Source organism: Eubalaena glacialis, chromosome 4, assembly GCF_028564815.1.
Source record: "Eubalaena glacialis isolate mEubGla1 chromosome 4, mEubGla1.1.hap2.+ XY, whole genome shotgun sequence".
Classification (NCBI taxonomy): Eukaryota; Metazoa; Chordata; class Mammalia; order Artiodactyla; family Balaenidae; genus Eubalaena; species Eubalaena glacialis.
Genome location: NC_083719.1, coordinates 175,166,279 through 175,189,287, shown reverse-complemented (window position 1 = coordinate 175,189,287; position 23,009 = coordinate 175,166,279). Strand labels below are relative to the sequence as shown.

At 42.7% G+C, this 23,009-nt stretch overlaps 1 protein-coding gene across 1 annotated transcript in view; it reads left to right on the top strand.

Annotated features, from left to right (window-relative positions):
* Positions 1-17,493, top strand: part of NWD1 (NACHT and WD repeat domain containing 1) — a 77,944-nt gene extending 60,451 nt beyond the window's left edge. The window contains 7 exon segments of the mRNA XM_061189043.1: positions 2,319-2,473; positions 4,454-4,685; positions 4,688-4,729; positions 13,008-13,302; positions 13,304-13,556; positions 15,491-15,596; positions 17,192-17,493. Coding sequence (XP_061045026.1) covers positions 2,319-2,473; positions 4,454-4,685; positions 4,688-4,729; positions 13,008-13,302; positions 13,304-13,556; positions 15,491-15,596; positions 17,192-17,493 — 1,385 coding nt within the window.
* The last annotated feature ends 5,516 nt before the right edge of the window (positions 17,494-23,009 follow it).

Here is a 23,009-nt window from a genome sequence, read left to right as displayed (position 1 = left end):
TTCTAGAGAATTTTAAATTTCATTTATTGTGTTGTTCATCATTGTTTGTTTGCTCTTTAGTTCTTCTAGGTCCTTTTTAAACGTTTCTTGTATTTTCTCCATTCTATTTCCAAGATTTGGGATTATATTTACTGTCATTACTCTGAATTCTTTTTCAGGTAGACTGCCTGTTTCCTCTTCATGTGTTTGGTCTGGTGGGTTTTTACCTTGCTCCTTCATCTGTTGTGTGTTTCCCTGACTTCTCATTTTGCTTTACTTACTGTGTTTGGGTCTCCTTTTCTACAGGAGGCTGTAGAAAACTACAGGCTACAGGTTTGTAGTTCCCGTTGTTTTTGGTGTCTGCCCCCAGTGGTTAAGGTTGGTTCAGTGGGTTGTGTAGGCTTCCTGGTGGAGGGGACTGGTGCCTGTGTTCTGGTGGATGAGGCTGGATCTTGTTTTTCTGGTGGGTGGGACCATGTCCGGTGGTGTGTTTTGGGGTGTCTGTGACCTTATTATGATTTTAGGCAGCCTCTCTGCTAATGTGTGGTGTTGTGTTCCTGTCTTGCTTGTTGTTTGGCATAAGGTGTCCAGCACTGTAGCTTGCTGATTGTTGATTGGAGCTGGGTCTTAGCGTTGAGATGGAGATCTCTGAGAGAGCTTTCACCATTTGATATTACGTGGAGCTGGGAGGTCTCTGGTGGACCAATGTCCTGAACTCGGCTCTCCCACCTCAGAGGCACAGGCCTGACACCCAGCCAGAGCAGCAAGACGCTGTCAGTCACACGGCTTTTGGGAGGTCTGAGGTCTTCTGCCAGTGTTCAGTAGCTGCTCTGTAGGAGTTGTTCCACTTGTAGATGTATTTCTGATGTATTTGTGGGGAGGAAGGTGATCTCCACGTCTTACTCCTCCGCCATCTTGAAGGTCTCTCTCTGCTTCACTTTGACAGTTTTGCACACTACTGGTGGATAATAAGATTGCTTATGCAAAAACCTTGGAATTCTTACAGAGTTGCCAAGAAGGTTAAACTAGATAATGCACCTAGTATAGGCCCAGCATGAAGAGGCACTCAATAACACCCAGCTTCATCCTCATTGGCTGCTTTCAGTTGGCAGGATAGGAAGACATAGGGCTGCTTGAAGATTAGATGAGTCAAGTAGCTGCCCAACGTCACACGTCCTGTAAGTAACGTCCAGCTGTGATATCAAGCCAGCCACGTGGCTCCAGCATCCATCAGCATTTCTGAACCACTCTGCTGTGCTGCCACTTTTTCTTTTCTTTGTGCTTGGTCTAGTTTCGCTTGCTCAGAGGGTGCGGCGTGCAGAGTCCCTGCCCCCAGCACTTAAGACTGGAGTTCCTAGTGTGAAACAGCAGCACCGACACCTGGATTCAAGATGGTGGTGGTGGGTCGTGTGCCAGAAGTACCTTTTTTTTTTCTTTCCTGCCTCTTCCAGCTTCTGCCAGGATTCCTTGGCTTGTGGCCACATCCTCCAGTCTCTACCTCTGACTTCACATTGCCTTCTCCACTCTGTGTGTTTCTATGTCCTTTTTTCTCATGGCATCCAGTCCCTGACTTCATTGCCCTTTTCACAAACTGTAATCATTTTATTTTCCTTCCTTCCTTCTGCCCTCCCACCTTTCCTTCCATCTTCAAAACATATCACTCTGTGTCCAGCTTTGTGCTGGGTTCTGGGAGACCAGAAGCCACCCAAACAGGCAGAACCTACCCTCTGGAAACTCATAGTCTTGTGATAATAAATAACTTTACTGGGCTCCCCTGGTGGCGCAGTGATTAAGAATCCACCAGCCAATGCAGGGGACACGGGTTTAATCCCTTGTCCGGGAAGATCCCATATGACATGGAGCAACTAAGGCCGTGTGCCACAACTACTGACCCTGCGCTCTAGAGCCCGTGAGCCACAACTACTTGAGCCCACGTGCCACAACTACGGAAGCCCACGTGCCTAGAGCCCATTCTCCGCAGCAAGAGAAGCCACCGCAGTGAGAAGCCCGCACACTGCAATGAAGAGTAGCCCTCGCTCACTGCAACTATAGAAGGCCCTCGTGCAGCAACGAAGACCCAGCGGAGCCAAAAATAAATACATAAAGTAAATTAAAAAAAATAACTTCACTGTTTTCTGTGAGATTATTGATCACTGTTGTGCCCCCATCCCCCCAACTGTAGGCTCTGTGAGGACGGGGGCCTTGCCTATCTTTTTCACCACTGTATTCTTTCCACCTGCACATAGTAGGTTCTCCAAAAAACTCTTTGTTGATTGAATTGAATTACTCTCAAGCTCCTCAAGGAGTGAAAGGTGTAATCCCAGTCTTTGCCGTTTTAGGTTTTGGAAGATCCATGCGGATATTCTTGGCAGACTCACAGGGGTTTCATCGATTCATGGTCACCGACCTTGAACATGAAGACACGGTGGAGACGGCCATTTTTGGTCCTGAAAACAATCTGATTGTCACTGGGTCCCGGGATGCACTCATTCAGGTAAGGGGGAGATGCATGTCCCGTCATCCTCACCTCCACTTCCGGAATAGAAAGTATGATTCTTTAGGGATCTTTTGGCTTCAAAATACAGAAACCTGTAAAAACTAGTGCGGGCAAAACAGAGCAGGTCATTGGGCCAGATATGGGGGCTTCTCCTGGGACCCAGAGACAGACCTGAGGGGAATTACCTAAATATTCAATGAAGGTTATAGCATTCCCACTAAACCTGAAATACTGGGAAGATTTTGGCCTTCAGAGTGGAGCAGGGATATGAAGAGGGGAGGAAAATTCCTGTTAAGCTCCAAGTTCTCCAAGCTAGGGAGAAAAGCATGTGATAATTTTCCAACATTCTGGTCTTAGGACCTCTTTAGATTTTTAAAAATTATTGAGAATCCTCAAGGAGCTTTCATTCATGTGGTTTATATCAATATGATTCATATATTTTTAACAAATTATCTATTTTGGAATGGTTTTAGGATTTACAGAAGAGTTGCAAAGAGAGCACAGAGGGTATAGATATATAGATATAGATATAGATATATAGATATATAGATATCTACTCTTCATCCAGCTGCCCCCAATGTTAACATCTCATATCACATTGATCCCATTACCAAAACCAAGAAATTCACATTGGGACAGTATTATTAACTCATCTACAGGCTTTGATTCTATTTCACTAGTTTTCCCACAAATGCCATTTTCCAAATCCTGTCTTGCATTTAGTATCTATTGATAATTGCCATATTACAATTTTTATTTATTTGTTATAAATTTATTTATTTATTTATTTATTTTTGGCTGCATTGGTTCTTCGTTGCTGTTCACAGGCTTTCTCTAGTTGCGGTGAGCGGGGGCTACTCTTCATTGCAGTGCACGGGCTTCTCATTGTGGTGGCTTCTCTTGTTGCAGAGCATGGGCTCTAGGCATGCAGGCTTCAGTAGTTGCGTCACACAGGCTCAGTAGTTGTGGCACATGGGCTTAGTTGCTCCCGGCATGTGGGATCTTCCTGGACCAAGAATCAAACCCGTGTACCCTGCATTGGCAGGCAGATTCTTTACCACTGCGCCACCAGGGAAGTCCCATATTACAATTTTTTTTTAAATTAATTTATTTATTTTTGTCTGTGTTGGGTCTTCGTTTCTGTGCGAGGGCTTTCTCTAGTTGCGGCAAGCGGGGGCCACTCTTCATCGCGGTGCGTGGGCCTCTCACTATCGCAGCCTCTCTTGTTGCAGAGCACAGGCTCCAGACACGCGGGCTCGGTAATTGTGGCTCACGGGCCTAGTTGCTCCGCGGCATGTGGGATCTTCCCAGACCAGGGCTCGAGCCCGTGTCCCCTGCATTGGCAGGCAGATTCTCAACCACTGCGCCACCAGGGAAGCCCCCATATTACAATTTTTAAATGACAAAATCTAAAAATATTTCTGCATTAATTCATTAACATAACATGTCAACATAATAACATACTCTTATGAAAAAAACCTATATTTTCTGAAAAAAACAAAAAAATCGTGAGAAGAGTGTCATCGTTTCAACATTTTGGCATGCCTCTTTCTTGTCTGGCTTACTAGAAGAAGTCTCATATTTGATTCTGCATTCTCCTATCTGTTGCGATAAACATGTCCCATAGCTTCTGGAAGACTCCACTGCTTGCTTATGAGAGGAAGAGGGTGGAAGAAGGCAAGTGACTTCTTAAATTGTTGTGAAAATAATTTTGCTTTTGCAGAACTTCCTGAAAACCCCCTTTTTGCAGAACCACCCAGGGGGGGGGGTACCTTCCAGGGGTTCCCTGGAACACACTTTGAGAACTGCTGTGGTAGCTGATTAGTGAGATGTAAGGAAGTTTGAGGGGGTGAGGAGATGTGAAGGCCCTCAAACTACAGCCTAAAAGTTTACCTTAGGTGGACAGATGAACTTAAGCCTATTTCTGAGCTACGGCAGCATAAGAAGTCAGCTCTGCCCCCCTGCTTCCATCCTCAGGTGTGGAGTCTGTCAGAGCAGGGGAGTCTGCTAGAGGTCTTGGAAGGTGTCGGGACCCCCGTGAGCCTGCTGGCCCGGGGTGGGCCATTGGTGGCATCTGCTTCCCATCAGTCCTCATCTTTTAAAGTCTGGGATCTCACCTATGCTCAGAAGCCAAGGGCCTCTACCCCGTTTCTAGACCACACTGGCCTCACTGCAGTGTCACACAATGGAAGCTATGTTTACTTCCCTAAAATGGGAACAAAAACAAAGTCACCATCTGGGACTTGGCAGAAGGTTTGTAAGATATAAGCACAGTCATTTGTGTGGGTAAGAATTGAAGCCCCTGTCTAGGTCTGTTTGGGCTGTTATAACAAAACACCAGCAATGGGGAGGGGGGCAGATTAAACAACAGACACTTATTTCTCATGGTTCTAGAGGATGGAAATTCTGAGATCAAGGCGCTGGCAGATTGGTGTCTGTTGAGAGCCCACTTCCTGGTTCGCAGACAGACACATTCTCATTGCGTCCTCACATGGCAGAGAGCAGAGAAAGAAGCAAGCTCTCATGTCTCCTCTGATAAGAGCACCAATCCCATTAGCGGGGGCTCCACCCTCACGACCTAATCACCTTCCAAAGGCCCCACCTCCTAATACCATCACATTTGGGGTTAGGACTTCAACATGAATTTTGGGGTGGGACACAAACATTCAGTCCACAACACCCCACTCCAGTTAGGTTAAAAGTGGCTAATAGAAAACAGGACCTGATTTTATAAATTTCCAGCATATGGTAATTGATTATCTGGTGGTCAATTCCTGTTTTAGTTGAGGCTTCCCTGGAGGTAGGGCTCCTGATGGGGATATTTGCACAAGTAGTGTATAGAGGGGAGCTCCCAGGAGGGAGAAAGGAGGCTGGGCAGGGGCAGGACTGAGCATGGAGGTGGGCTCAGCCTGACCCCATGAGGAGCCCTGGAGTGTGAACTGTACTTCACAGTTGTCCCATCTTGAAGCAAGGGGGCCAGACTTTTCACTCCCATATCAGGCAGTCCTTGACCTGGTGCCATCCTGGGTGGTGGGCACAGCCCCCAGGCATTTCCAAATGAGGTGCTTCCTTCAATCAATGGCTCTAAGAGGCCTTGGATCTGGGTGAACTGACCGGTAAAGGGGGTCTGGGCATGTCACCAATAGTATCTGCTCAATCCCCACTGGGTGGGTGGAGGTGTAGAAATTCCTCATTAATGATAAAATAATATGAGAAAAGAAATCTGCTCTCAGGTTCATGTCTGGATTTGACAGACATTTGTTTAGCGCTAGCCTCGTGGCTGAGCTCTGGGAGTTAGCAGTGAACAAGACAGATGAGGTTACAAATTTTGAGGTGCTTGCCTGCTAGTTATGGGGCAGAGCAAGATGCAAAGAAATAGAGCAGGGTGGAGGGCAATGAGACAGGAGTCAGCAAACTACAGACCAAGGGCCAAATCTAGACTCACCCATTTGTTTACATAGTGTTTTTGGCTGCTTTTGGGGCTACACCAGCAAGGTTAAGTGGTTACAGGAGAGAGTATACAGCCTACAAGGCAAAAATATTACTCTCCTGCCCCTTACAGAAGTTGGTAAAAGGAAACATTTGGGATGAGAGGTCACGTGAGGCCATGAAGACCAGGGAAAGGCATGTACATTTGTTCTGTTCTGAGGGGAGTGAGAAGTCTTCAGAGGGTGTTAGGCAAGGCAGTGAGATGCTGCGATTTTCATTTTTTTTTTTTTTTCACACACACTGTATTTTATTTTTACAAGAGATAAATAGACTGACACCAAGCATTGTACATGGATGACCACAACAAAAGCAACAATGATTGCAATTACCAAACATGAAACACACTCATACTATGTCATAATATTGACATTCAGTCCAGTAATCCTCCACTGTAACAGCTCCTTTACTTTGCGGTGAAAATTGATTTGTATATTCTTTGCCTCTGAGTTCTTGTGGGATTTTTTCTTTTTTTAAATTCAACCAGAAAGTCACAAAAATTATACTCATCCTCATCAGTTCACTCAGTCCCATGTAATTAATTTTTTTTTTTCATCTTGATCTTTTGTTAGCACTTTTATGAGCTCATCAGTTTTTCATTAGAGTTCTGAAAATGCTTATTCATTCAGTTCAGCAGTACAGTCAGTTACCAGAAACCTGTACTTGTCAGAGTCTTTTCCATGAATTTCCTGAAGATGAAACCCTTTTATAGGAACATATTTACAAAAGCATCAGAGTACACCCAGAACTGTCTGTAAATGACAAAAGACTTAAAAATGACCACGGTTAAAGATTTGATGAAAGTTCATAATAATGCAGTTGACAAGAAAATTAGTTATTTCTGAGATATACATTTTAAAGTAATAACTAGGATTATGACTTATAACATTATACCAGAACATATAAGATTTTTAGAAATTTCATGTAATGTCTGAAACATTTATATTAACATATTTCCATACAAATAACCCAATGAAAGTTTAGTATTAGTTGTTTTGTTTGTTTGTTTATACTGCAGGTTCTTATTAGTCATCAATTTTATACACATCAGTGTATACATGTCAATCCCAATCGCCCAATTCAGCACACCACTATCCCCACCCCACCGCAGTTTTCCCCCCTTGGTGTCCATATGTCTGTTCTCTACATCTGTGTCTCAACTTCTGCCCTGCAAACCGGCTCATCTGTACCATTTTTCTAGGTTCCACATACATGCGTTAATATACAATATTTGTTTTTCTCTTTCTGACTTACTTCACTCTGTATGACAGTCTCTAGATGCATCCACGTCTCAACAAATGACTCAATTTCGTTCCTTTTTATGGCTGAGTAATATTCCATTGTATATATGTACCACAACTTCTTTATCCATTCGTCTGTTGATGGGCATTTACGTTGCTTCCATGACCTGGCTATTGTAAATAGTGCTGCAATGAACATTCGGGTGCATGTGTCTTTTTGAATTACGGTTTTCTCTGGGTATATGCCCAGTAGTGGGATTGCTGGGTCATATGGTAATTCTATTTTTAGTTTTTTAAGGAACCTCCATATTGTTCTCCATAGTGGCTGTATCAATTTACATTCCCACCAACAGTGCAAGAGGGTTCCCTTTTCTCCACACCCTCTCCAGCATTTGTTGTTTGTAGATTTTCTGATGATGCCCATTCTAACTGGTGTGAGGTGATACCTCATTGTAGTTTTGATTTGCATTTCTCTAATAATTAGTGATGTTGAGCATCTTTTCATGTGCTTCGTGGCCGTCTGTATGTCTTCTTTGGAGAAATGTCTATTTAGGTCTTCTGCCCATTTTTGGATTGGGGTGTTTGTTTCTTTAATATTGAGCTGAATGAGCTGTTTATATATTTTGGAGATTAATCCTTTGTCCGTTGATTCGTTTGCAAATATTTTCTCCCATTCTGAGGGTTGTCTTTTCGTCTTGTTTATGGTTTCCTTTGCTGTGCAAAAGCTTTGAAGTTTCATTAGGTCCCATTTGTTTATTTTTGTTTTTATTTCCATTACTCTAGGAGGTGGATCAAAAAAGATATTGCTGTGATTTATGTCAAAGAGTGTTCTTCCTATGTTTTCCTCTAAGAGTTTTATAGTGTCCAGTCTGACATTTAGGTCTCTAATCCATTTTGAGTTTATTTTTGTGTATGGTGTTAAGGAGTGTTCTAATTTCATTCTTTTACATGTAGCTGTCCAGTTTTCCCAGCACCACTTATTGAAGAGACTGTCTTTTCTCCATCGTATATCTTTGCCTCCTTTGTCATAGATTAGTTGACCATAGGTGCATGGGTTTATCTCTGGGCTTTCTATCTTGTTCCATTGATCTATGTTTCTGTTTTTGTGCCAGTACCATATTGTCTTGATTACTGTAGCTTTGTAGTATAGTCTGAAGTCAGGGAGTCTGAGTCCTCCAGCTCCGTTTTTTTCCCTCAAGACTGCTTTGGCTATTTGGGGTCTTTTGTGTCTCCATACAAATTTTAAGATGATTTGTTCTAGCTCCGTAAAAAATGCCATTGGTAATTTGATAGGGATTGCATTGAATCTGTAGATTGCTTTGGGTAATATAGTCATTTTCACAATATTGATTCCTCCAATCCAAGAACATGGTATATCTCTCCATCTGTTGGTATCATCTTTAATTTCTTTCATCAGTGTCTTATAGTTTTCTGCATACAGGTCTTTTGTCTCCCTAGGTAGGTTTATTCCTAGGTATTTTATTCTTTTTGTTGCAATGGTAAATGGGAGTGTTTCCATAATTTCTCTTTCAGATTTTTCATCATTAGTGTATAGGAATGCAAGAGATTTCTGTGCATTCATTTTGTATCCTGCAACTTTACCATATTCATTAATTAGCTCTAGCAGTTTTCTGGTGGCAGTTTTAGGATTCTCTATGTATAGTATCATGTCATCTGCAAACAGTGACAGTTTTACTTCTTCTTTTCCAATTTGTATTCCTTTTATTTCTTTTTCTTCTCTGATTGCCGTGGCTAGGACTTCCAGAACTATGTTGAATAATAGTGGTGAGAGTGGACATCCTTGTCTCGTTCCTGATCTTAGAGGAAATGCTTTCAGTTTTTCACCGTTGAGAATGATGTTTGCTGTGGGTTTGTCATATATGGCCTTTATTATGTTGAGGTAGGTTCCCTCTATGCCCACTTTCTGGAGAGTTTTTATCATAAATGGGTGTTGAATTTTGTCAAAAGCTTTTTCTGCATCTATTGAGATGATCATATGGTTTTTATTCTTCAATTTGTTAATATGGTGTATCACATTGATTGATTTGCGTATATTGAAGAATCCTTGCATCCCTGGGATAAATCCCACTTGATCGTGGTGTATGATCCTTTTAATGTGTTGTTGGATTCTGTTTGCTAGTACTTTGTTGAGGATTTTTGCATCTATATTCATCAGTGATATTGGTCTGTAATTTTCTTTTTTGGTACTTTCTTTGTCTGGTTTTGGTATCAGGGTGATGGTGGCCTCATAGAATGAGTTTGGGAGTGTTCCTTCCTCTGCAATTTTTTGGAAGAGTTTGAGAAGGATAGGTGTTAGCTCTTCTCTAAATGTTTGATAGAATTCACCTGTGAAGCCATCTGGTCCTGGACTTTTGTTTGTTGGAAGATTTTTAATCACAGTTTCAATTTCATTACTTGTGATTGGTCTGTTCATATTTTCTGCTTCTTCCTGGTTCAGTCTTGGAAGGTTATACCTTTCTAAGAATTTGTCCATTTCTTCCAGGTTGTCCATTTTATTGGCATAAAGTTGCTTGTAGTAGTCTCTTAGGATGCTTTGTATTTCTGCGGTGTCTGTTGTAACTTCTCCTTTTTCATTTCTGATTTTATTGATTTGAGTCCTCTCCCTCTTTTTCTTGATGAGTCTGGCTAATGGCTTATCAATTTTGTTTATCTTCTCAAAGAACCAGCTTTTAGTTTTATTGATCTTTGCTATTGTTTTCTTTGTTTCTATTTCATTTATTTCCGCTCTGATCTTTATGATTTCTTTCCTTCTGCTAACTTTGGCTTTTGTTTGTTCTTCTTTCTCTAGTTTCTTTAGGTGTAAGGTTAGATTGTTTACTTGAGATTTTTCTTGTTTCTTTAGGTAGGCTTGTATAGCTATAAACTTCCCTCTTAGAACTGCTTTTGCAGCATCCCATAGGTTTTGGGTTGTCGTGTTTTCATTGTCATTTGTCTCTAGGTATTTTTTGATTTCCTCTTTGATTTCTTCAGTAATCTCTTGGTTATTTAGTAACGTATTGTTTAGCCTCCATGTGTTTGTGTTTTTTACGCTTTTTCCCCTGTAATTCATTTCTAATCTCATAGCGTTGTGGTCAGAAAAGATGCTTGATATGATTTCAATTTTCTTAAATTTACTGAGGCTTGATTTGTGACCCAAGATGTGATCTATCCTGGAGAATGTTCCGTGCGCACTTGAGAAGAACGTGTAATCTGCTGTTTTTGGATGGAATGTCCTATAAATATCAATTAAATCTATCTGGTCTATTGTGTCATTTAAAGCTTGTGTTTCCTTATTTATTTTCATTTTGGATGATCTGTCCATTGGTGTAAGTGAGGTGTTAAAGTCCCCCACTATTATTGTGTTACTGTCAATTTCCTCTTTTATAGCTGTTGGCAGTTGCCTTATGTAATGAGGTGCTCCTATGTTGGGTGCATATATATTTATAATTGTTATATCTTCTTCTTGGATTGATCCCTTGATCATTATGTAGTGTCCTTCCTTGTCTCTTGTAACATTCTTTATTTTAAAGTCTATTTTATCTGATATGAGTATAGCTACTCCAGCTTTCTTTTGATTTCCATTTGCATGGAATATCTTTTTCCATCCCCTCAGTTTCAGTCTGTATGTGTCCCTAGGTCTAAAGTGGGTCTCTTGTAGACAGCATATATATGGGTCTTGTTTTTGTATCCATTCAGCAAGCCTGTGTCTTTTGGCTGGAGCATTTAATCCATTCACGTTTAAGGTAATTATCGATATGTATGTTCCTATGACCATTTTCTTAATTGTTTTGGGTTTGTTTTTGTAGGTCCTTTTCTTCTCTTGTGTTTCCCACTTAGAGAAGTTCCTTTAACATTTGTTGTAGAGCTGGTTTGGTGGTGCTGAATTCTCTTAGCTTTTGCTTGTCTGTAAAGCTTTTGATTTCTCCATCAAATCTAAATGAGATCCTTGCCGGGTAGAGTAATCTTGGTTGTAGGTTCTTCCCTTTCATCACTTTAAGTATATCATGCCACTCCCTTCTGGCTTGTAGAGTTTCTGCTGAGAAATCAGCTGTTAACCTTATGGGACTTCCCTTGTATGTTATTTGTCGTTTTTCCCTTGCTGCTTTCAATAATTTTTCTTTGTCTTTAATTTTTGCCACTTTGATTACTATGTGTCTCAGCGTGCTTCTCCTTGGGTTTATCCTGTATGGGACTCTCTGTGCTTCCTGGACTTGGGTGGCTATTTCCTTTCCCATGTTAGGGAAGTTTTCGACTATAATCTCTTCAAATATTTTCTCTGGTCCTTTCTCTCTCTCTTCTCCTTCTGGGACCCCTATAATGCGAATGTTGTTGCGTTTAATGTTGTCCCAGAGGTCTCTTAGGCTGTCTTCATTTCTTTTCATTCTTTTTTCTTTAGTCTGTTCCGCAGCAGTGAATTCCACCATTCTGTCTTCCAGGTCACTTATCCGTTCTTCTGCCTCAGTTATTCTACTATTGATTCCTTCTAGTGTAGTTTTCATTTCAGTTATTGTATTGGTCATCTCTGTTTGTTTGTTCTTTAATTCTTCTAGGTCTTTGTTAATCATTTCTTGCATCTTCTCAATCTTTGCCTCCATTCTTATTCCAAGGTCCTGGATCATCTTCACTATCATTATTCTGAATTCTTTTTCTGGAAGGTTGCCTATCTCCACTTCATTTAGTTGTTTTTCTGGGGTTTTTTCTTGTTCCTTCATCTGGTATATAGCCCTCTGCCTTTTCATCTTGTCTATCTTTCTGTAAATGTGGTTTCTGTTCCACAGGCTGCAGGACTGTAGTTTTTCTTGCTTCTGCTGTCTGCCCTCTGGTGGTTGAGGCTATCTAAGAGGCTTGATGGGAGGCTCTGGAGGTGGGTAGAGCTGACTGTTGCTGTGGCGGTCAGAGCTCTGTAAAACTTTAATCCACTTGACTGTTGCTGGGTGGGGCTGGGTTCCCTCCCTGTTGGTTGTTTTGCCTGAGGCAACCCAACACTGGAGCCTACCTGGGCCCTTTGGTGGGGCTAATGGCAGACTCTGGGAGGGCTCACGCCAAGGAGTACTTCCCAGAACCTCCGCTGCCAGTGTCCTTGTGCCCACGGTGAAACAGAGCCAGCCCCCGCCTCTGCAGGAGACCCCCCAACACCAGCAGTTATGTCTGGTTCAGTCTCCCCCAGGGTCACTGCTCCTTCCCCTGGGTCCCGATGCACACACTATTTTGTGTACGCCCTCCAAGAGTGGGTTCTCTGTTTCCCCCAGTCCTGTCGAAGTCCTGCAATCAATTCCCACTAGGCTTCAAAGTCTGATTCTCTATGAATTCCTCCTCCCGTTGCCGGACCCCCAGGTTGGGAAGCCTGACGTGGGGCTCAGAACTTTCACTCCAGTGGGTGGACTTCTGTGGTATAAGTGCTCGCCAGTCTGTGAGTCACCCACCCAGCAGTTATGGGATTTGACTTTACTCTGATTGCGCCCCTCCTACCGTCTCACTGTGGCTTCTCCTCTGTCCTTGGACGTGGGGTATCCTCCTTGGTGAAGTCCAGTGTCTTCCTGTCGATGATTGTCCAGCAGCCAGTTGTGATTCTGGTGCTCTCGCAAGAGGGAGTGAGAGCACGTCCTTCTACTCCGCCATCTTGGTTAATCCTCCCGATTTTCATTTTTTAAAGCTTGGATGATTGGCGGGCAAGAGTGGAAGCAAGGAAACTGGCAATAGCCAAGTTGAAGAGGATGGGTAATGAAAGCATTTTTAAAAATCCTTAAAATTCGGAACCAGCATTCCTGTGATCTGTTCTTGATGCAGTCTTCTTCCCATGGCAGGCAAGGAGCAAGATGCCCTGGACACCTCTAATGAAGTCAGGTGTCTGGAGGTCGCTGAGCAGGCCAATCTCCTTTTCACTGGCCTTGTTTCGGGGATCATCCTGGTGTTCCCACTGAATTCCAGACAGGTTGTGATGTGCATCCCTCCTCCAGAAGCCCAGAAAGCCATCAACTGCATGGCCCTTAGTAAGGACGAGGGGCACCTGGCCATCGCCTATGACTACATCGTCCTGGTGCTGGACATCAGCCCCGGGGACCCCTGTCCAGTCATCGACAGGCCAACCTACACCTTCCTGACAGCTGCCTGACACCATAGCAAGCGTGGCTGTTCTGGCCGACTACCGCGTGATCTATGGCATGACCAACGGAGACCTCTTCCTTTACGAATGTGCGAATTCCAAGGTGTTCCCTCTGGAGGCCCACGGGAGCCGAGTCACCTGTGTGGAGGTCAGCCACAAAGAGCAGCTGGCAGTCAGTGGGTCCGAGGAAGCCCTGCTGTGTCTCTGGGACCTTCAGGCGTGCAAGTGGAAATTTGAGATGAGCTACACGGTGAGTAGCCCATCCCCACGACATACACGCTAGGTCCTGGCATTAGAAAACTGATGACAGGCATCATTTATTAAGTGCATGCCAGGTGCCACCAACCAGGGTCGGGGCTATGATGAGTCAAGCGAGAGGTCCTCGCCTCTGGAACACAGTTTAAGGGGGTGCCAAAAACCTTGGCCATCCAGAGAGATATTTTAGTGCAGTGTTTAAAAAAATCAAAATAAATGCAAAAATCCACAAAGAACAAAATATCAATATTTAAAATGAAGACAGGATCAAATCCTGCACTGGCACAGCCCCACCTCACTCTTCTCATCCTAATCCTGACTGGCCTTTCTTTCACCCAAAGGTTTTGATTGTACAACCTATGCCGGGCTCTTTCTAGTGCCAAGGAAGCAGCTGTGACCAGGGCAGACAGTGTCCCGGCTCTTGGAGCCACATTCTAGTAGGGGAGACACTGTGAGCTCTGGGAAGGCAGGATTTTTGTGTGTTTTGTTCACTTAGGTGGCCCCTGTCCCTAAGAGAGCTCTTGACCATTAAATGTCTGTGAAATAAAAACAAAGCAGCAAATACATGATGGTTGGGGTGCAACAACAGCTTTGAAGAAAAATAGGGCGAGATAGAGAGGTAGAGATGGGCAAGGGCTGCTATTTAAGAAGGTCAGATAAGTCTGGTGGAACAGCATTCTAGGCGGAAGGAACAGCAACTGTGAAGGCTCTGAAAAGGGAAACTGGTGACTTCTTTTCATACAAAATGTCTAAGACAGTTTGCACTGTCCGTCTCATAAGGAGTTATAATTTTTGTATCAATATGATTAAGAGCTGTATTATATATTTACAAATTCATATTATGTATATTATGCAAAATATACATATTAAAGTATCATTCTATAATTTAATCCTCACAACAATCTTGTTAGGTTGTTGCTATTATTCCAGTTTCTCAGATGGAGAACAAAGATCATACCTTAGGTGGCAAGATATAAAAACTGTTAATAAACTAAGGGAGACGATCTTGTAACTAAGAGAACAGAATATGTGTAGTTTTGTCTTAAAAAGCCTTCATCCCACTTGACATTTATTTTTATGAAGTCACTATAAGGCTGAGATGTAAGTAATCTTTTGCCTCATTGAGATGGGAAATGTCACCACAGCAGTTAAATACACCTAGCTTTTTGGTTTTTTTAAAAAAATATAACTTAATTTGGAATGATTTTTTTCTGAGATTTTTTTTTTATGGGGACCATTTTTTAAAGTCTTTATCGAATTTGTTACAACATTGCTTCTGTTACATGTCTTGGTTTCTTGGCTGCAAGGCATGTGGGATCTTAGCTCCCCAACCAGGGATCGAACCCGCATCCCCCGCATTGGAAGGTGAAGTCCCAACCACTGGACCGCCAGGGAGGTCCCTGGAATGATTTTAGATTTACAGATTAAGTTGTGAAGATAGTGCAAATGTGTCCCATTTACCTACCCCTTACCCGGCTTCCCCTGATATTAACATCTTATGCAACTAGAGTACGTTTGTCAAAACTAAGAAAGTAACATGGGAACAATATCATTAGCGATCAACTTTATTGGGATCATATGTTTTTCAGTGAATTCCCTTTTTCTGTTCTAAGATCGCAAATTGCATTTAGCATATAGCTTTTAATTAAATACAATTGGAGCTAATACTTGTATAACCAAGGTCATTTAAGAAATTAAATCCTATAATTCCCATTCTCCAGTGCAAAATGTCACTAATCCTCTCAATCCAATCTCTTTGAAGATGTGTTTTGGTCCTGGGAATATCGATGCTACCCATCTCTCCAGGTTTTAACTTGATCCATCTCTCAAAAGGTGCTTATAAGTCTGGCTTCCCATACGAGTGCCTTGGGGCTGGACTCTTGGGTGTCTTTCAGTCTGAAATCAAGATCACATTACCTTTTTCAACAGAATTCTTACTGTAGAGGAGTCCAACGTGCTTGCTTCTCCAAGGATGACAATTACGTCTACGCAGGATTGAAAGATCGCTCTATAATCGTCTGGAGTGTGCTGGATGGTGAGTCATTTTGCTTTGCAGGTAGGACTGAGCTTAGATCTGGGAACGAAGGACTCTGTTCTGGATCCTGGCCATTAGAGGGCCCCACTCCAGCCTCCCCTAGCTGGGTCCCTCTGCTTAGGGAAGTATCTGCAGGCTCAGGGGACAGACCCAATGGGAGCTTACCTCCTCTTCTAGACCCATGCTCTGGGTACCTAGAACTCCAGAACACCCTCCCCACCTGCCCAGGAGCCCTCTTTAGGGACTGTGCAGGCCTCTTCCCCAGCTCTATCCTTCTGAAAGTGGGCTGTGCCTCTTGTGTACACACCCCCAGGCTTGGAGGGTGGTCTTGGAGTGGTGTGCATGGAGTCTGGATGTGTGAGCTAGGTTGGGGGGTTCACATGTATGTGTCTGAGGCCCCTAGGGATATAAGATGGAGCTGGATGTGGGAAGAGAAGGGGGCAAGCCACAGACAGCTGGGCTCTCCCACACCATTACATTCTGGCATGGAACTGAGGAGCCCAAGAATCCTCAACCCAAACCTGACCTTCCAGGTGGTTCTGAAGGTACATCCATCAGTGTAGAAGGATAGAACATGTTTCATTTAATAGCTTATTAGCTAGATTTGCAATGTTCACATGTTGTATCTTATAGGATGTTGACCTTCATTCATTCTCTTTCCTTAGGCCCTGTAAATGTTTGGGGCATCTTAAGATCAATCACTTTGAAAACCTCACATCTCTCACTCTGTTCAATATTACACTAAGGACATAGTAACAGGAGTTAACATTTCTTGTGTCCTGGGTATTGTCACCATGCCATTTAATTCTCTCTATAAGCACCACCATTTTACAAAATTTGAGGCTCTGAGAGATGGGGTGGGCTGTGGTTTCAAGCTGGTCTGCCTGGTCCCCATGGTCACCTTTGTCACATTCTCCTATAGAGAAAGGAACCCTTATGACACTGGCAGGGGTTTAGGAGCTATTGCTATCCCCATCTGACAAATGAAGAATCTGAAGTTCAGAGTGATTAAGGAACATTCCCAAGGTCACAAAGCAAGTAAGTGGCTGACTGAATATCAGGTAGAGTTGAATACATTGTAATCGAATACAGTATAACTGAAAACATTGTGATTGAATCATTATAATTGAATATATTATAATCTAACACATTGTAATTGAATACATTATAATCCAATACATTGTAGTCTAATACAGAGTAACAAAGATGCCTGGCCAAAAGATGATGGCTCAGAAGGTGACGTCTGTGGATTGTGGCCTTAAAAGCCCATCCTGTGCAGGTTCACAACCTGTCTTCCCATTCCTCCTCCAATAATAATAATATTTACTGAATTTGCTCTGGCTGAAACTGATAGTTAGCACCTGACATGCATGACATCTTCAAATCTTCAGAATTCCCTTCAGCAGGTAGGCTCAGTTATGGTTCCCATATTGCAGATGAAGCAAGAGGGACTCAGAGAGGTTGGCTTTCATGCCTAGGCTAGTAAGGGGCATAGCAGAGATTTGACCCCATGCAGCCAACTCTCAATGTGTGAGATTGGATCTCTGTGGCCACATTTTTATCATTTGTACCCTCCCCTCCACTTCCCCCGACAGGCACACTGCTGGCCATCCAGTTTGTCCATGCCGTGGTGAACAGAATCATTCCAACCTCCAATGGCTTCATTGCCCCCACCAGACATGGTTATCTCATCCGTGAACGTTTCCAGTGCCCTTCATCAAGAATCTCACAACAGGACCCTCTCAAGAACTTCAAAAAAGCAGTGTGGATGGTAAAATCCAGGCAGAGAGAAGAGCTGGCTGCTGCTGCAAGAGCATTCCAGGACTCGAGATCAGGGAGTGCCCAGGGAAACGAATCTAAATCAAACAAATGCTCACAAGTCTGCCTGCTAGTGTAAAAACCCCCTGTGTCTCCAGTGAGTTAGCCCCATTCAATCTGAAGCAAAAAGACTGTATGTGTTGATGTATATCTGGACCCAAAGCCTCCGATTATGTGACCCAGACCTTGCTTCCTACCATCTTTCTGGTTATTTCTGCTCCTTGTCAGCTCCATTCACAGACCCATCACCCCCAAGTTAGCAACATGACAGCAAAGTTCAGTAGAAAAGAGAGTTTCCCTTTTCCAACAGTTTGAACCAAAGTCCTGGTTCTAAGTCTATTAGCCCCAATTAGCTCATACACCCATCCCGGATCACAAAGCTATCTCTGGGGAGAATGCAGTACTCTGATTGGTGGGCCTGACCCCATGCCCATCCAGGCTGAGGATGGAGTCAACACCACCCAACCACATAGACTAAGAAAGGGAGAGGCTATTCCCCAGGGAAACTAGGGTGCTTGTACCAGGCCAAGGGGGGGATGGATGGATGTGAGACCAAACAAAACACAAATATGGACCACAGAGCTTTATAGATTATAAAGCACCAGGTGCTATAGTCTGATCCTTATAACAGCCCATACATCAGGGAGGGCAGGAGTTTCTGCATCCATTTCAGAGATGAAGAAACAGCCTTGCAGAGGTAGCTGTGATTTGCTCAAAATCATGAGCCCGAGGTGCAAGAACTCTGAGAAATGAAAGCCCAGAGCCTTCCTGTCCCAATTATTATTGGGACCACCTCACTTTAATTTTAGACTCAGAAGCACAAACATCAATTCCATGGGTGGCACATTCAAGTGCCCACAGGGGCCAACGAGTAATCTAGACGATTGCTGTGCACCTGGGTGACCAGCAGAGAGTGATAGTGACAATGGGAACATGGAGGGCACTGCTGTGTCTTGGGTAGACACAGGTACCTTGACTCTACCCCAGAATCACCATGGGGAAAGCAGCCTACTGCTGCCAGAGATTCCTGTTGTCATAAGTAAAGCCAGAAATCCAAACTTTTATGAGAAATGTTCTCATTTTTAAAAGTTGGCAATTGGCTCAAATTTACACTTATAGGCACATTTGGCCCATGTCTCTAGTTCCTGAGCTGACTCATGACCCAACTTGGCATTAAACCAGTAAACCTGTTATCATTCTTCCATCTCTACTCCCTGGCTCCCACACTTTGAGAATAATGATACCTTTTATCTTAAAAACTGGAGGCTCTTGGAAGCAGATGGAAAAAGTTACCGACATCTCCCTGCTGTGCTTTGGGACCACCTCTGCCTTGTGCAAGTTCAACAGTCCAACTGTCTGCGCTCCACTTAAATGGCTCTTTCTTCTTTGCCTGCAGCCTTCTAAAAGCCCCACTTGCTTCTGGGGCTTTTGCTATATGGATAGTAGAGTCCAAACCTTCAAGGTGCTATTCCTTCCTTCCCCCCCTCCCATTGGATTCCAGACAAGAGTTTCAGAAAAAACAACCTTAGAAACAGAGGCTTTTGAGCTGCATGTGACCTGACTCTCATTCAGTTGTTTCTCAAACGAGTGTTCCAATGAGGGCTTTGACAGTTCTGCAAACGTTACTTAGCATCAAATTCCATTAAAAAATATTTTATAACTGTAATTTTAAAATACAGGTTGGGTAGCATTTTTTTAAGGTGTTGGAGATAACTAACGTAGGATTCTCCTGCCATCTCCATTTAACTTAGTTTGTGAAGGGAGCCCTTGAAAAAATAGCTACTCCTTGCCACCACGTCTTCTGTGAATCAGGGGTTTACCCAACGCGGAAATAAAGTGGATGTGACTAAGATTTCAGCTACAACTTCTGGCTTAAAACGTGTGTGTCCATCTCAACAGCCTCAGTGAGAATCAACTGCTTTGTACGTAAACACTAATTTGAACATAGGAAAGAAATTCTTACTAATAAAATGCTACTCGGAATTGTTGCTTACGTTGGGGTTTTTGTAGTGAGTTTTCATTTGAGAAGGTGTTTGGTTGCTATGAATGTTTGACAAGCACTGTGCTTTGCAGCGGAGTGACTTGCTTGAAGTCCCCCAGCCATGGTGGAGCCAGAGTGAGAGCATGGTTATTGTGTGAACAGGACTATATTAACACACTATCCAAACTGGGACACTTCTAGAGAGTGAAAAGGAATGCTCTTAACAAGTACCCTGGGACAACTACAAGAAACTGGACTGTCCCAAGGCAATTGGAATATACAGCCCCTCTAGTTGCAGCAGGAATTAATTTATATTAAATTCTAGAGAGTCCTTTTAAAAGTGACATATAAGTAACATATAACATTATATTAGTCTCAGGTGTACAGCATAATGATTCGATATTTGTATATATTGTGAAATGATCACAGTAAGTCTAGTTAATATCCATCACTACACATAGTTACAATTTCTTTCTTGTGATAAGAACTTTGCTTTTAATTGAAGTGTAGTTGATTTACAACTATACTTATACTTATTACCTATGTTAATTTCAGGTGTACTGCAAAGTGATTCATATGTATGTATATACACACACACACACTTTTTCAGATTATTTTCCCTTATAGAATATTACAAAATATTGAGTACAGTTCCCTGTGCTATACAGTAGATCCTTGTTGGTTATCTATTTTATATATAGTAGTGTGTACATATTAATCCCAAACTCCTAATTTATCCCTCCCCCTCCTTTCCCCTTTGGTAACCATAAGTTTGTTTTATTTATTTATTTATTTTAATTAATTAATTAATTTTTATTTTTTGGCTACATTGGGTCTTCGTTGCTATGCGCAGGCTTTCTCTAGTTGCGGCAAGCGGGGGCTACTCTTCATTGTGGTGCGTGGGCTTCTCATTGCAGTGGCCTCTCTTGTTGCAGAGCACAGGCTCTAGGCATGCAGGCTTCAGTAGTTGCGGTGCGTGGGCTCAGTAGCTGTGGCTTGCGGTCTCCAGAGAGCAGGCTCAGTAGTTGTAGCACATGGGCTGAGTTGCTCCACAGCATGTCGGATCTTTCCCAGACCAGGGCTCTAACCCATGTCCCATGCATTGGCAAGCGGATTCTTAACCACTGCACCACTAGGGAAGCCACCATAAGTTTGTTTTATATGTCTGTGGGTCTATTTCTGTTTTGTATATAAGTTCATTTGTATCTTTTTTTTAGATTCCACATATAAGCGATATCATATAACATTTGTCTTTGTCTGGCTTACTTCAATTAGTTTGATAATCTCTAGGTCCAACCATGTTGCTGCAAACGGCATTATTTCATTCTTTTTTTGATAAGAACTTTTAAGACCTATTCTCCTAGCAACTTTCAAATATACAATACAGTATTATTAACTATAGTCACCATATTGTACATTACGTCTCCAGGACTATTTGTCATAATTTTTTTTTTGATGAGAAATCAGCTTCTGTGTTTTTTTTTTTTTAGAATTTTTTTAAGTCATTACAACAGTCGCCTCTTTTTTTTTTTAATTTATTTATTTATTTATTTATTTTTGACTGTGTTGGGTCTTCGTTTCTGTGCGAGGGCTTTCTCTAGTTGTGGCAAGTGGGGGCCACTCTTCATCGCGGTGCGCGGGCCTCTCACTATCGCGGCCTCTCTTGTTGCGGAGCACAGGCTCCAGACGCGCAGGCTCAGTAGTTGTGGCTCACAGGCCTAGTTGCTCCGTGGCATGTGGGATCTTCCCAGACCAGGGCTCGAACCCATGTCCCCTGCATTGGCAGGCAGATTCTCAACCACTGCGCCACCAGGGAAGCCCGAGAAATCAGCTTCTTTATTAGGTAGTTATGTAAATAATAATAATACATATTCATGGTAAGCAAATCAAATAGAACAGAGGAATAAGGACATAAGGTAAAAATAAGAAGTAGGGTGATCATGGTGACCCTGTTTATAGGGGACTATCCCAGTTAAAAGTGAAAGGCCCATGTCCTGATAACCCTTCAGTCACTGGGCAATCAAGACATCTGGTCACCCAAACAGCTCTTAATTTCCCAATTCCTCTCCCCAGAGATGTACCTTTTGCCCAACTTCACCCGTTTCACCCACCCCCACCCCCTGCCTCTGGCAACCACCAATCTGTTTTCTGTATCTATGAGTTTGGGGGGTTTTTAGTTAATTAAAAATTTTTAACTTTAAAAGTCTAGAGATTTTTAAATTTATTTACTTAACTTGAAAACGCTCGGGACTTCCCTGGTGGCGCAGTGGTTAAGAATCCGCCTGCCAATGCAGGGACACGGGTTTGAGCCCTGGTCCGGGAAGATTCCACAGGCTGCAGAGCAACTAAGCCGTGCGCCACAACTACTGAGCCTGTGCTCTTGAGCCCGTGAGCCACAACTACTGAGCCCGCGTGCTGCAACTACTGAAGTCCGCACGCCTAGAGCCTGTGCTCCGCAACAAAGACAAGCCACCGCGATGAGAGGCCTGTTCAGTGGACTGAAGAGTAGCCCCCACTTGCCGCCAACTGGAGAAAGCCCGCACGCAGCAATGAAGACCCAATACAGCCAAACATAAATAAATAAATAAATAAATTTATTTTAAAAAAAAAGAAAATGCTCAAACCCACAGCAAAGTTGCAATATTGAGAACAATGAACACGCATTTAGTTACTCTCGAGATTCCCTGATTGCCCTATCGCTGCCAATCTCCTGCTAAACCAGTTCAAAGTGACAGCTGGGACTAGGGTGAGGAGAGTGGGGCACTCAGACACAAAGTTTAAGAGGCACCAAAGAAATTCAACCATCAAAATAAACATTGTATTACCATAACTTTTTAATCAAAATGAATAAAAATGCATGATGAACAAAATACCAACATTTTAAATAAAAATAGGATCTGATCCTGTACTTGGCACAAACTTTCCTCACTCTCCTCATCCTAATTCTGGCCCTGGTGATATCAAGACAATTCAGTCCCTAAATACGTCAGGAGGCATCTTTAAGGAATAAGGTCATTCTCCTACATAGCTGCATTCACCTACCAAAACTAACAATCATTATTTAATATCTTTTAATAGGCATTCCTACTTTTCCTAATTAGCCCTAAAACATTCCTAATTAGCTGCTACTTTCAAACTAGGACCCAATCAAGATTTCTTCACACGTTGCATTGCATTTGGTTGTTTTGTCTATTTAGCCTCTTATATTCTAGAGCAGTAGTCAGCAAGCCACAGCCTGCATGCCTGTTTTTTGTTTTTTTTTAAATATATTTATTTATTTATTTAGGCTGTGCTGGGTCTTGGTTGTGGCATGCAGGATCTTTTTTTTAGTTGCAGCATGTGGGCTTCTTAGTTGCCGCATGCTGACTCTTAGTTGTGGCATGCAAGTGGGATCTAGTTCCCTGACCAGGGATCAAACCTGGGCTTTCTTTCTTTAAAATATAAAATATTTACAATCTGCCAATCCTGGTCTTAAAAAGCTTGATTAGATTTAGGGTAAACATGTTTTTTAAGAGACTATTTTGGGGAGCAGTTTTAGGTTCACAGCAAAATTGAGTGGAAGGTACAGAGATTTCTCATATACCCCCTGCCCCTACACATGTGTAATTTCCCCC